Source organism: Melanaphis sacchari, unplaced genomic scaffold (assembly GCF_002803265.2).
Source record: "Melanaphis sacchari strain LSU unplaced genomic scaffold, SCAv2.0 Contig11_pilon_pilon, whole genome shotgun sequence".
In the NCBI taxonomy this organism is placed as follows: domain Eukaryota; kingdom Metazoa; phylum Arthropoda; class Insecta; order Hemiptera; family Aphididae; genus Melanaphis; species Melanaphis sacchari.
The window spans coordinates 232,866-247,774 of NW_020270469.1; the positions used below are offsets into that span (position 1 = coordinate 232,866).

The window sequence follows — 14,909 nt, forward strand, 5'->3', positions numbered from 1 at the left end:
TCAATAGTTTTTAACTAGTTACCAAATCCTACTATTTTTCAGTTGATGCAATAAACTTTAATAAAGAAGAAATCGATATTTCATCAAAATTTATTGAACAATAACGATGAAATTTATAAATATATTCTTCAATATTTTAACAGTGGTTTTCAAATGCTTAGAAATCCTATAGTTGATTTCCATATCAAAAGGGATATTTTTGAATAAATCCATAATGGATTTTTGAGAAGGCAGAGCGAAGACCTTAAAAAGGGTTTTGTAAGCATTCCCACTTTGTTTGTTAAGATACAGTGCATATTAATAAATATCAGCTTAAAGTAACAACAAACATAAAATTAAAATATAGGCTTTACCTAATAAAATTAATTTTGGCACTAAGTTATGAATAAGTTTCTAAAATCTAGGACTTCTACAACTCTGTTCAAAATGTTTATTGCACAAAGACAAAACAGATAATTTATAAACGATGTCCATTGATTTATTTAATAATTTATTTTTTCTAGACCTTTTCATTCAAATATCAAGTATACAGGAGATGGACAATCGACCGACAACTAAAATACCTACTATAATATATGTAATAATTTTATTTTAAAAATCCGCCAATAATTAATATTTAAAATGAATCTTTAAACATGGTTTATGATACTCGAGTATTATAATAACAAATACTGCTGAAATATAAATATTGGCACTTGTTTCTAGTAAAGACTAAAAATAATGCGGTTTACATCTGAATTATCGGAGATAAGGTATGGTAAAACATTACAGAAATAAATTGGTCACGAAATGAATAAGCTATTATACATTGTAATATTGTATTGTAATGTCTTTATCTAATCGAAACGTTTTATCATACGACAACAAGCACTCAATTGATGCGATACCTTTTTCCTACTATGAAAATTTAATCGACTTGTTGAAAATATTTGCAGTCTCTAAGTGTATTTTAAAAAATATAGGTAAAAGATAAAAACAGAGACAACCTCTTTTAATGGAATTGTGAAAAAAAAATTTTGGTATTTGTTTGTTATCTCTTAGCCAGTACCTACACTGTATAAAATGTATCACCCCGTCATTAGTAGGTAATAGTTGCTGGATTTCGTACCTACTTCAAACCAATATGAACAATTTTATTACCTATAATAAAAAATTATAAAAGACCGGGCTCAATAATTTTTTCAGTTTATTGGAAAGCTTACAATAATGTACAGCAAGTGGGTTTTCAATATAATATGGTTAACCATACCTATAAATTTGCTAATTCAGACATAGGGGCACACACCAAAAACACTGAGAGGTTGTGGGGTTCTGCTAAATGAGGAAATGAAAAACGTCGGGAACTAAAAGAAATTTTGAGGAATCGTATTTGACAGAATTTATTTGGAGAACACGTCTCGGGGAACAAGACGCATTTGAAACCATCTTAAAAGATATATATCTGAGTTCTGCCTTCCATTATAATTATGATTAAATAAACATATATTATGCCTTTATACTTTTGCATTTTTTATACTTATTTACATAGTATAATTGATATACTACATAACCATTAATCACACAGTAGTATAATACAATTATTGTAAAAACTAAAAACTCAAGAAATTTTACTAAAAACAGTTAAACAGACGTGAGTACTCGCTGTTGCGATGTCGCGTAAAAATTTTAAAAACCTAAAAACAGCTAACGGTTATGAATGTTATGAGGAAAAAAGCCAACGTACACGGGATAATAGAAATAACAAAAATTCAGTATAACCAAATTTATAAACATTTATAATGAATTAAACGTATGTATCAGATCATACAGATCCTCTTGGTTTTATAGAAATATCACAGAATAACCAGAAATCAGAAGTATTATTTGGGCAAAATACAAAATTAATTCTACATGCCTACTAAGTAGGTACTAATGAGTAACGGTACTAATGTTATAAATCCGGTAACAAATATTACCATTGCGGAGCGTCGTTTATGTGGCTCTTCGACCTTAATTTTTGTATTTAGTAGGTAGGTAATATTGAATATTTCCTTGCTAATAGCTTCAGGAGCAAGATCACAAAGAATATGGGCAGTAGCATTTTAGTTTTCTGGTGTTTTATATTTACTACTTGTCTCACGGTAAAGCCAATTTCTTCTAGCGCTTCTAAGATTTCCGTGGGATCGGTAGTATAGTGAATGCTTTTAATTACTACTCGGATTGATTTGTCTGTTTGAGGTTGGAAGGTATGGTATTCAGCTCCTTGATCTTGTAAGAAGTGTATTAATGCTCTGTAGTTGTCACTAGTATTTGCTTAGATTTTTATATGGGCTGTGGTAGATTTACAGATGAAGCTATCGAGTCCAATTAGATCAAAAATTGCTTCTCTAAGATCGGAGTATTTCTTTGTTCCTTTTACGAATATTAGCGGAGGTAGATTGTTTTTATTTATATTAGTTTGATTTGTTTGAGTAGTTTCATGTGCGGGTGGCACATTTATGTCGGGTACGTACTACGTTGGTTGCGTTATTATCGGCAATATCATCTTCTTTTTCCGATAATACTGTATATCGGTTAGGTGAGAAGAAAAGTTTTGTTTTTTTTTATCACAGGTTGACGGCTGGATGGAGTTGACGGAGAATTCAGTGTAGAGGGGGGTGTGTGTTGTGTTTTTGATTTTTGTTATTGTTGCCATTCGTCGCTGGACGAAGTGGATTCGATAACAGTTAGAAAATCTAACTTAGATTACTGGATTTATGCTTATTTGGTTGTACTGTTTAAGCTTGAGAGTTGAGTATTTCTAGCATTGCTAGCATTGTTAAGTGGCATAGTGTGACAATCATATCTGCGGTCCAAAGGTCATCGTAATGACGGTACCTGGAGGCGCAAGGTATTAGATAAAAGTATAATAATTAGTTAGTGCAATTAATTATATTACTTTTTCCAAGTTGTGGTGATTTTTTTTTTTTTTGTGATAGCTTGACTTGAGCGACGCCGTAGAAATTGGTGCAATTTTTATAGTAATTTGAGACAAACTACACAAAAATCCGTTGAGAATTACAAATAATGGTTAAACATAACTCGGAAACAATGAAATATACGTGTGCACTGTATCACTGTTCGCGGAGAACTCTGACCTAGGTTTTATTGTTTTAAACAAAATAATTGAAAAACTCAATAAAAGCGCGGTAAAATAGAGCGTTGTGCGCATGCGCAAAACACAAAAATCGTAGTTTTTGCAAGACTTAAACTTAAAAATTAATGATTTACGTCGAATTATTTTTGTACCATCGTTCTAATTCGTTGAAATACATAGGTTCATGAAAGAAAAAAAAATTTGAAAAATTCGCGTGAGCGCCAAACTAGATTTATTCCACATCATTTTCCAAATTATTGAATATAGTCTTTGCCATGTAATCGGGAGAACTTCTTTAACTGGTTAATATTGCATTTTGAGGTTTTATTTACTTTCTTGTTCTATCTATTATTTCTATATCATTGAGTATGTGCCTTTGTATGGATTTTTTGAAAATTTGTTTAATGTAATATGTATAGATATATAGTGTAATTGTGTAATTGTGTCTTTAAATAACTTAACTGATGAATATGTCAACGGAAGAGAGTAGGTAAGCTAATTTTATTGTTTTTTTGGGTAAAGTATACTGTGTTTATGTCTGTTCTATTTGTGCCTCCCTAACATGTTATACCATATAATAAAATTGAATTACATAATGCCATATATTTATATACTTGTCTTATTATTATTTTATTTAAAAAACGAATTTTGTAAAATATAGTGGTCGAACTTCTCATTTTATTTTTAACATTCTATGTAATATAGTTTGATATTTCAAATCGAAATCTATCGTTATTCCTAAATATTTAAATGATAATACCATGTTAATTGGTTTATAGTTTTACTAGTTGAATTAGTATTATATTTATGTATTATAAAATTGTATCCATCAGACAGTTTGAGAACATCTTGTGACTATTATCAGCATGTATACTGATTTATTTATATTAAGGAATAACACATTTTTTTTCATCCAATTATAGATATGTTTTAAGTCACCTTCAACACTTAGTTTTAAATGTTTTAATTCTTCCCAATTGTCATTGACATTAACTAGCGCTATATCATCAATAAACATGAATAACCTACCTTTTAATAATGATACAGATATTGAGTTAATATAAATTAGGAATAATATAGGGCCTATCTTATGTCACTCCATAATTTTTGACATTACAATAGCTACTTTAATGAGACCCAATTGTGGTTAATTTTTATCTATCACTCAAAAAACTATTAAACCTATTTAATGCATTTACATCAAAGCCTAATTATTTTAACTTATTTAATCATAATTGTCTGCTTATTGAACCAAATGCCTTTTCTAGGTCTAAAAATAATATTAATTTTTTTTTATTATCCCTTTTGTTATACAAAAAATTGGTTAGATCGAATAATACACCTTCTATTCCTAAGTTTCTTTTAAATTCATATTGTACATTATATATAATTTCATAATGCTCCAAGTATTCTAATAGTTGATTTTTTACTATTTTTTCAAGGATTTTGGCTAGGATTTCTATTAATGAAATTGGCCTATAGTTAGTGAAATCGGTTTTATCCCCATGTTTATGAATCGGTAAAAGTTTTGCTTTTTAACTCATCAGGTACTGTACCATTAGTTGTACTACAGTTTATTACATGAACCATAGGTAAGATCATCGGTTAGGCCATTGGGACCAGGTGATGAGTAGTTATTCAGATTATTCAATATACTTTAATTTCATAATTACCATTGGTATTTAGCTTAAAGTTTGGTCTTGTGTTAGATAGATTGTTAATATTTATTTCTGGTAAAGGCCGTGTGTTATGCATATTATTAGGAAAATTATTCTGTACTAATCTGTTCCTAGTTGTAGCAAAATATGAGTTAACTATATTATATATATATATATATTAGTGGTATAAATATAAAAACTGTTTTTTTTAAAAATCATTTTTATTTCATTGATATCTATTTTTGTGTGCATTACTACAATTTTCAACTAATTAACATGTAGGATAGCATAAACATTGTTAATTACATAATACATATTTGAATTTACTTGAGTTTAAGTTAGAGTATAGAATAAACATAGGCGTGCACACAAGCAGGGATGATTGGACTTTAGCCTCACCTAAGCCTGTTTTCTTTATACATGGGTGGGTACTTGGTACCTAAGAAAGTAAGAAGGCGTTATATCCATAAAAAAATCATAGATATTTACACAATTTAAGATATACTAGTTGCACATAGGCATAATTTTTTTCTTGTGTAATCGTGATCGTGGGAAAGCGAATGGTCAGATTGAATTCAGCTATATCTGACTAAAAAGTCTGAGCACGCCTATGAGAATATAATATATATATGTTAAAATAAAGTATTCAAATACTTTATTTGATAAAAAATTATGCAAAATATATTTTATTTTAAGGTTTTACTATTTTAGCATTTATTATAATAATTGCTTTTTTTTCCCATTGATTGATTTTATTTTATTTATTATAATCTGTACTATTTTTTCATTTAAACAATATTAAATTAATTTTTTAATAAATGAAAATTAAAACATTTAAAGTTTTATAAAATGTAGATAACTAAAGTATGTTTAAAAAAAATATATATAAAAAAAGAAAATAGTTATATTATACATATATAATATATATATGTATTTGATACAAAATAAGTATAATAATGAATACAAAAAAATCAATTACGAATCATTTATTTATTTAAGTTTAAGATAAATATGTTTCAAAAGCTTGGTTGTTTAAATTCTGTGATTATAATAATTTGTAAATATCCATTTTTATTACTCAACATTAACAATCCAAAAAATTGGCTGCCATCAGAAGTTCCAAAGCGATTTGTGGTGGAATAGGGAACTCGGGAATCTCAGTTGAGCTGTTTGTATAACGAGCTTTATATGTGAAGTACATACAAACTTTTTGTAAAACGTGAGAGCTATAAGAAAAACAAAAAAAAAATTATTTTAAGACTTGTTACCAGAGTTTATATAACATATATTTATATGATGGCCATCGTCACTGCTACTTACGGTATCTCTCTGAAATGAATTTCGTTTGTTTCGTTTTCTGAAAACTGACCAGGACCACTTAACATAGCTTTTATTGTGCCTGACATCAAGGCATGCTCTCGCTTGACAATAAACTCGTGCCCATCACTTGATATTAATTTGACATACATGGCATCTGGACCCTCGCATCCGCCATATTCTGAATTCTCCTCGTCCTAAATACATGCAAGCATTATTACATTTAAATTAATTGTTGTCACACTTTTACAGTATTTAACTTTTATTATTATAATAAATATATTCCAGATGTGTATGTCATTTTGCATTAGTTCTGTATAATTACACTCCTACTATATAGGTATAATTTCACTATATATGATTATTTAACTAAATTTATAATAAGTAATAATTCGACAGCCTACAAACTAAATATGTTCAGAACTAATCTCGTTTCATGGCTTGCCCCAAGTATTGTTACCAGATTATCAGTTAAGTAAAATATACTAAAATTGTATTTAAATATATCATAATAATTTGTTTTCAACTTAATAAGTTCTCTAAATCCAATTGTATATGCTAATGTATTTTCACCATGTAAAACCTAATCAAAATTGATCATCTTATAAATTAACTCCGAATAGGTCGAGTTACATATACTTACGCAAAGGTAGGCAAATTAATCAAAATAATTAACTCAAATTGAGTTGAGTTAAAAGAACACAAAATTGATAAGTTATAAATTAACCATTCACAAATCATAAATTTAACTCAATAAGTTAAAATTTAATAGAGAAAATAATATTAACTTTACTAAATTTAGAAAAAACGTTAATTTTTTTTTTTTAATTAGTTTATAAATTACATAAAGAGTGACTGTATCTTTCTAATTTACTAAATTATAAAAAACAATTTTAATGAACTTTTTATTGTCCATTTTGTTTACTCAAAATAAAATGTAAGCGAATAAAATCAAATTTTGTTTTAAAAAAATATAGTATTAAACGTGGTCACAAAATAATATGTACATAAGAAGAAATACGACACTCATAATATAACACTACTATTTTACCATAATAAAACGAATATATCACTAATCAGATAATGAACCATTCAATAACAATAATAATATAAAAAAAATCCATTCAAAAATGTCTAAAAATATTACAATAGGTTATGATAGGTTAATTTAACTCTCACTTTTTTTTTCTAAAACCCAGTTAATTCAATATTAATTGTAAAAACAGATAGATAACTAAAATAGACTTTCATTATAAATAGTACCCAAACCATATAATGGTAAACCATAATATTTTAGATTGTGCTGAAGGAAAAATATATGAGTATTAAATTTAACTCTCAAAATGTCTGGAACAGTTCCACTTCAAATAGCTTGCCAAACGCCAGTCAACTTGTTACTATTATTTCAAAAGTTACTCATTCTCCTCGGTTTGGTATAAATCTATCACAGATATACCATAGGTACCCAAAATTGACAATGTTTTAATAATCATTACCGTTTTACAGACAACAGTCATTTAGTTAGATAATATGAATTATCGTCGTTACCTGACCATCTTCCACCATGTCGACGCTCATCTTCTCGCACAATGTGTGAACAATGACAACAAGGACAATTCACGCTTACGGGCAGGTAAGAGACGAACGACGGCAGTCGGTTGTTAAGTTTAGATTCCACTAGCCTTTAATTCTCCAAGTTGTTATGATGGCGGTGGCTTGTGAAAACTCAAAACGTCAAGCGGACTTGACTCTTGGCTTAAACCAGAGGGGCTTAAGGGCATAATATTTGTTACCTTGATGTGTCACGGGCCGCTGTGGCGTTATCTAACGTTAACACTACGAATATTGATAACCATATCAGCTACCAAGGTTAATACCACGGACTAAGATAGTATGGACTGGAAACGATAATCATATCAGCGGGCTGCTTGTGGTATGGGTGAGACGTATATCGGGGGAGGGGGAGGGGAAGTACGATCCCGTCTCGCGCTCTATCTATGTTCATTTTAATGAACCATTCATTAATATTTAACACGAATTAAGATATAGTATATCTTAATTCGAGATATTTAATTTATGAACTTTCCCTCCAATTTATAAATGTCTACAAATAGTCAATGAATGAATGAAAAATAATAAGTTCACGGAACTAAGACATATGTAAAATAAAATGTAAAACATGGTATTATATAATACTTAAATTACAAAATATCACTTACAGCACATTTAACTGGTATATTAAATTGTATGATACATAAATCGTTTGTCCAACATGCGTAAATGTTCTATTGTTGGATGTAAAAGTAGAGAAAATAATAAAAAAGTAACACTATTCAAAGTGAATAGTTATAATAAAATAGCTTGGGAATCAGTAGTAAATAATGCTATTAACAGCCAGTTCAAGTCCTTAAAATATATTTGTTCTGAGCATTTTTTACCTGGTGATATAATCACTGATTATTCAATCCCATTTGATGTTGCTAATGTATGTAAAATATAAATTATAATATACAACTACTATTATAAAGTGAAATAATATATACAATTGTAAATAATTTTTAATTATCTAATACAATGTTTATACATTGAATTTATTTTTTAAAAGAGGTTTGTTAAAAGGCAAATATATGAATTAAAAAAAGGAGCTATACCATCTGTATTTAAACAAATAAATATATGCAAACCTTCACTAATAACTGAGTCATTTAGAAAAGAACTTTTTCCAATAAAAGTACCTAATACTAATATTTGAATTGTTTTATTTTTACAATATATCATATTAAATAATATTTTTATAATTTAAGAATGTCACTTTAAAAAGAAATATTGATTTTGTTAATCCTACAGTAACAAATGTACCAAGCAAACAAATTTGTTTAGCAGATTTACAAGTAATAATTTTAATAATAAATAGTACCCAAATAACCTTACTTGGTTTACCTACCATGAAAATTAAATTGCATATTATGTTTTTTTTTATTTTAAATAGTCCATAAGAGGCATTATGTTCCCATATATTTACTTACTTGATGCAAATTTGTTTACAGAAATCAGTGTTTTTTAATGAATTAATTAATTCATTGAATTTACCAATTGGATGGTCAACTTATATAGATAGACAAATTGTAATATTGTATAAGCCTATTTATAAAGTCAATCAACTTGTCATCGAAAAACAAATAGTCATCAATGATGAAATGAGTGTAAACTTTTATGTTTATAATGTTTTAATAGAGCCTGCAAGCTTAGGATTGATTTCACTAACTTACCCAATAAACACCAAGAACTTATCTGAAGTAATTGGTTCATTTAATTACAAACAAGTTTGTCAAGGTGGACTTATGGCAATACATTTTCCCGGTAATAAATTCAATGTATTTTATATTTTTATTACATTATTAATATTATTAGAACATTCAGTTTTTAACAATGATTTTCAAATTTTATTTATCTAGGAATATCTATTCCAACAGCAACAAATAATAATGGGATTTGGCGTCATAAGAAGTGCTCTTTATTATTAAATAGAAAAAAAAGATGCCTAAATTGTGACTATTTATTTCCAATATTTAAAAAATATAAGAAAAGATCAATGTTGATAAATTCAAAACGAATTGGACCAACATTAACTCCTACTCGTCGTCGCTTTTTAAATAATACTTTAAATAAAAAGAAAAATATCAAAAAATCAAATTCCCGGTAAATTTATTTTGTAAATCATTAATTAATTATTTTACTATGCATTACGTTGTAAATTGCAATGTGATATTTATAAAAATTAATAAATAAATTTAAATCTATAACTTTTTACACTACTATAAAGAGGTACATAAAAATGATTTAGAAAGAGATTCTATTGCTCCATCGAGGGTGTGTCCAAAAATTACTCACAGACATTTGGCACCGGACAGTTTTAGTAAGATGAATGTAAAATTAGCTACGCAGGTAATATGTTTTTTTTTTATTAATTTCAATTAATTAATAACTTCATTATTTTATAGATTTTCAGTAATTCTATGGCTAAAGAAATTGAATATTACCGTTGCCATGCAAAAATCAAGTCATTAGAAAACAGTGAACATGCACAAATATTCATAGAACGAATGAACAGTCTGTTTGATGCATTAAACCGAAGGCATCCAGCGGAAGGCATTAAACATAATAGTCAAGACTTTGATGTAAGTAAAACAATATAATTAGATCTAAAAATGTACTAATATAAATTAAATAAAAATATTATCCTTACAATTATTTTCATAAATGTGTGATTTAAAAGATATTAGAAAATACTTTAGTGTGGCTTGATTTATGGGAAGACAATGTACTCAACCATTATATTCCTGAAGTTGAATTTTTAACAAAATCAACTGCTGAAGGTTTACGCATAACAATTAAATCAGTAATAGATTTGTCCAAGCATCTTTTGGAAGAATGTGGATTTAAATATGTTTTATCTTCTAAAATGAACCAGGATCGCCTAGAAGTAAAATAAATACAAATTATTATATATTTTAGTCAAAATGTTATTCATTTTAAAACTTAAGCGTTGGTTGATAATTCATATGATAATAACTTGTTTTTATATCAATAGCAATTTTTTGGTATGGCAAGACAAGCAACTGGTCCAAATGATCACCCGAACTGTCCAACATTCTTGCAGGTATACAAATTACTATCAGTGTATTCCATAATAAAGCCTCCAAAGAGTGGTAATTGCATAATATTAGACTCTACACAACCAAAATTAACTTTAAATGATATTAAGGAAGTTTTTAGTAAAAATGACATACTACCTGAAAGACGACTAAAAATTAATCATTTAAAAGAAAGGCTTGATACATTTATTACTCAAGATATAGAAGTAGACAATGTATTTTAAGAGGACATTTTTAGAGATCATGATTATTATAAATCAGATACAGAATCATGCATATTATATTACATCTGTGGGTATGTCTCAAGATACATTAATAAACACATTAAGTGCAGCAATTGTCAAAAAGCAGTAATGAGTAAAGCAAAGCAATTAAATTAATTGTTAAATTATTCGATTACACCTATATATTATTATTTTAGGTCAATCATCATTTTGTGATATAACTGAGGCAACACTAACTAATATCAAAAGTAGAGGAAGTTTAATTTATCCAAACGTGTTTCTATTTAATTTGTTGATGAATGTAGAAAAATAATTTCAAACATTTTGTAATGACTATGATGTCTTCCAACAGACAGTGGATGATTTTTTCAACAAAAAGTATAATTCAATTAAAACATTTCCATGTAGTATACATAAAATTGAAACACTGACATTTATAATATCTTATTATATTAAGATGAGGATGTGTCAATACACTATAATTTCAAACAATGATCAAAACAAAAAAAATGCTCAGAAAAAGAAAAGTTCAAAACTTGTAATTACATAACAATGTATATTAGTTATTAATATTATTTTTTATTTAAATTTTATTTTTATTTGTTGAATTTTTAAATAAAATAGAAGAGACAAGTTATAGTTTTTAACAGTTATAATATTAAATAATAATAGTAATAACACATTAATTTATTCCTGATAAGATTGCATTTATTGAATATAAGTAGCGCGCGAGGCTAGGTGGTACTATTTCTCTCCCAGTTTCGTCTCTCCCAAACCTTAACCATCCCGGCTATCCGCCCCGCTCGCAATTCGTTTCCAGTCCATACTATCTTAGTCCGTGGTTAATACATTATAGTATATAATATATAGTACATATATATACACAGTATAAAATATAAACCCTGGTTAACTACTAGTTCGTGGTTCAAAATTCATATCATGGGTAAACAAAAACTCGATCAGCTGTTAGTGTCATTTTTATAAATATTTAATAATAAAGAAATTTCTTCTTTATAGCTTAGGTACACATTTTTTTACTAATTTTAGTATATCAGTGCTTGATTTGGGGGGGGGGGGGTCCCCCTTCTTTTTTAATTTTTTTTTTAGCGTACCCCTTCTATTTGTCCCCACGTTAATGTGACGGTTAATTTTGTGTGGAACGCTTGTTTATCAAACATCCGATGAGTCCCCCTTCTATTTTTTTTCCAAATCAAGCACTGATAATTATACTAATAATTCTACAATTAAAATGATAGTTACTAGTTAGTAGTTAATTACTAGTAGACAATAGTGTAGTGAACTGAAAAGCACTATGATTTTTGTTTTGGTTATTATCGTAATTTTAAATGGTTACACAATAGTTCAGACATATGACATATCAAGAGGATGTCCAGATAACATTGTATATCCATTACCATCTTACGACATTATTGACTATGGTACCTATACATGGACGACGACAAACGGAATGGTGATTACTAACAAGATAACTCACCATTATAAAACAATATTCCATAACGGAATGGCAAATATGTTGGTGACATCGTGTTATTCATATGATAATGTGGGTGTACAGGATAAAAGAACTAATCCAAGTAATATACAACTAGGAGTGCAACTTGCGTGTGAGCATCAAGCTGACTGTGATGCTGGTCATATTATTCCAACTATATTGGGTGGTAATGAAACAGCCACCAATTTTATACCGCAATTCAATAGTTTTAACAGAGGTGTTTGGGCACAGTATGAATCTGACATTAAAACCCGTGCTCCAGTTAATAGTATTGTGATAACATTATATGAATATGCTCCAAAAAGTCTGAACAATTCTATTTTGTCAAGTGTGGGTGCCGTACCGTTTTTTCTCTATCGTCAACCTGATATTATGCGATCCTATGTGGTGGTTGACGGTGTTGATCCACGACTGTTATTTTGTGGTACATTTCTTAATAGACATGGTGTTAAAAATCCGAAACACACTTTAATAGACATGTCAATACGTGACTGGATTTCAATGAAGAAACCCAAAGGTACATACGGTAAATGTGGTAATGTCAAAGTTTAAAAAAAAATAAATAAAATATATATTGTTTTCTCTGCGTCTTTCAATATATATATTCTGGTATGACGCTGTCGTTGCGGAAAAAAAAATTTAAAAAAAAATTAAAAAATAAAAAATAAATAAAATATATATTGTTTTCTCTGCGTCTTTCAATATACATATTCTGGTATGACGCTGTCGTTGCGGAAAAAAAAATTTAAAAAAAAATTAAAAAATAAAAAATAAATAAAATATATATTGTTTTCTCTGCGTCTTTCAATATACATATTCTGGTATGACGCTGTCGTTGCGGAAAAAAAAAATTTAAAAAAAATTTAAAAAAATCAAAAAAAAAAAAAGAAAAAAATATATATTGTTTTCTCTGCGTCTTTCAATATACATATTCTGGTATGACGCTGTCGTTGCGGAAAAAAAAATTTAAAAAAAAATTAAAAAATAAAAAATAAATAAAATATATATTGTTTTCTCTGCGTCTTTCAATATATATATTCTGGTATGACGCTGTCGTTGCAGAAAAAAAATTAAAAAAAAAAAAAAATTAAAAATAAAATTAAAAAATAAAATATATATTGTTTTCTCTGCGTCTTTCAATATATATATTCTGGTATGACGCTGTCGTTGCAGAAAAAAAATTAAAAAAAAAAAAAATTAAAAAAAATAAAAAATTAAATTAAAAAATAAAATATATATTGTTTTCTTTGCGTCTTTCAATATTTTGGTATGACGCTGTCGTTGCGAATTTCATTATTTACAAGTTTCGTTACAAAATTCATTGTTCACAGGTTTTGAAATACATTTACCCACTAGTTGGTGTGGTCTTTCACTTAAATTTTTCTTATTTTATTTCACAGTTTTATGCGATTGTTATCGCTGTTCAATTTTAAATCCAAAAAAAAAAAAAAATTTTTTTATGTAGTAACCAGTCGCTGTCACTTGATCGTGGTTACTGCAATACTTATTTTATGTGTAACTATATCAGTAGCACTTAGTCGATCACCTTCAAAGAAAAATAAACAGAAAAACGAATACAAAGGTCTATTATACTATTACGTTCCTCGTTGTTAAGGTGTTCCGTTTTAATATAGTTTCCTTAATTTTCCTAACTTTATTATCCGCGTATTTCCCTTCGTTAGCAAAAAAAAAAAAGGCAATCATTATAAGGTTTCCACTTAAAATTACTCGTGGTTAATTGATCGATAATAAATGGTTGTTCCGATATATTTACTATATTACTTATTATTTTATCATCTTTGACCGGACTGATATTATTAGCTATAATTACGTCTTCATTAATTTCGCATTTTTCTATCGTAATAAATTCGTGCTCGATTTGTTCGTCCGCTCAAATTTGCAAAACGCAGTTACTTCGCGGTGGAATAATACATTATTATCTATTTCTTTTTTCTCTGGTATTAATAATATTTCTTTATCCCAATCTAAGACGACTTTATTTAATTTCAAAAATGTTATGCCTATTATACCTGCTTCAGGTATCGGAAAGTTATCGTATACAATATCGAATTTAACTGTAAAAAGTTGTTTGTTAATGTAAATTAGAATTACCACAGATCCCCTACTGTTTCTACTGGATTTGCATTTAATGCCCTTAATCTGTTTTTTATCTTTTTCATTTACGATTATGTGCCCCTTTTAAACTTGAAATTTTTATAATGTTCATTTCAGAACCACTATCAATTAAAAATTTAATTTCGTTTTTAACAAATTTATCCGAAAAACATGTAATATGCTCCTGTGTTATTGATGTTATTATACGAACGTTACTTCCCGATTGTATTTCACTGATAGACCTATCGTGATTTCCCTGATCATTTCTTTCTACGGTTTTATTTTGTTCGTTACGTTTTAATTTACGGCACT

General features: G+C 28.0%; 3 protein-coding genes across 4 annotated transcripts; 2 read left to right on the top strand and 1 right to left on the bottom strand.

The window, feature by feature from the left end:
- Positions 1-5,744: 5,744 nt before the first annotated feature.
- Positions 5,745-7,917, bottom strand: LOC112604231 (elongin-C). Its single transcript, XM_025353171.1, has 3 exons — positions 7,639-7,917; positions 6,094-6,287; positions 5,745-5,999 (listed from the first exon to the last, which is right to left on the bottom strand). The coding sequence occupies exons 1-3, from the start codon at positions 7,666-7,668 to the stop codon at positions 5,858-5,860; spliced, it is 366 nt and encodes a 121-aa protein (XP_025208956.1). The 5' UTR covers positions 7,669-7,917; the 3' UTR covers positions 5,745-5,857.
- LOC112604276 lies at positions 7,691-10,286 on the top strand. The gene is made up of 8 exons (XM_025353241.1): positions 7,691-7,723; positions 8,348-8,575; positions 8,696-8,821; positions 8,895-8,981; positions 9,138-9,450; positions 9,546-9,728; positions 9,914-10,035; positions 10,092-10,286. Exons 1-8 carry the CDS (start codon positions 7,691-7,693, stop codon positions 10,284-10,286), a joined length of 1,287 nt encoding a protein of 428 aa, XP_025209026.1.
- A 1,948-nt stretch (positions 10,287-12,234) lies between these two features.
- Positions 12,235-13,485, top strand: LOC112604281. Of its 2 annotated transcripts, none has more exons than XM_025353245.1 (2): positions 12,235-13,051; positions 13,158-13,485. In XM_025353245.1, the coding sequence occupies exon 1, from the start codon at positions 12,282-12,284 to the stop codon at positions 13,032-13,034; it is 753 nt and encodes a 250-aa protein (XP_025209030.1). In that variant the 5' UTR covers positions 12,235-12,281; the 3' UTR covers positions 13,035-13,051; positions 13,158-13,485. The 2 variants fall into 2 exon arrangements, with proteins under 2 accessions (XP_025209030.1, XP_025209032.1); XM_025353247.1 differs by having other exon boundaries at positions 12,235-13,040; positions 13,147-13,485.
- Positions 13,486-14,909: the final 1,424 nt, after the last annotated feature.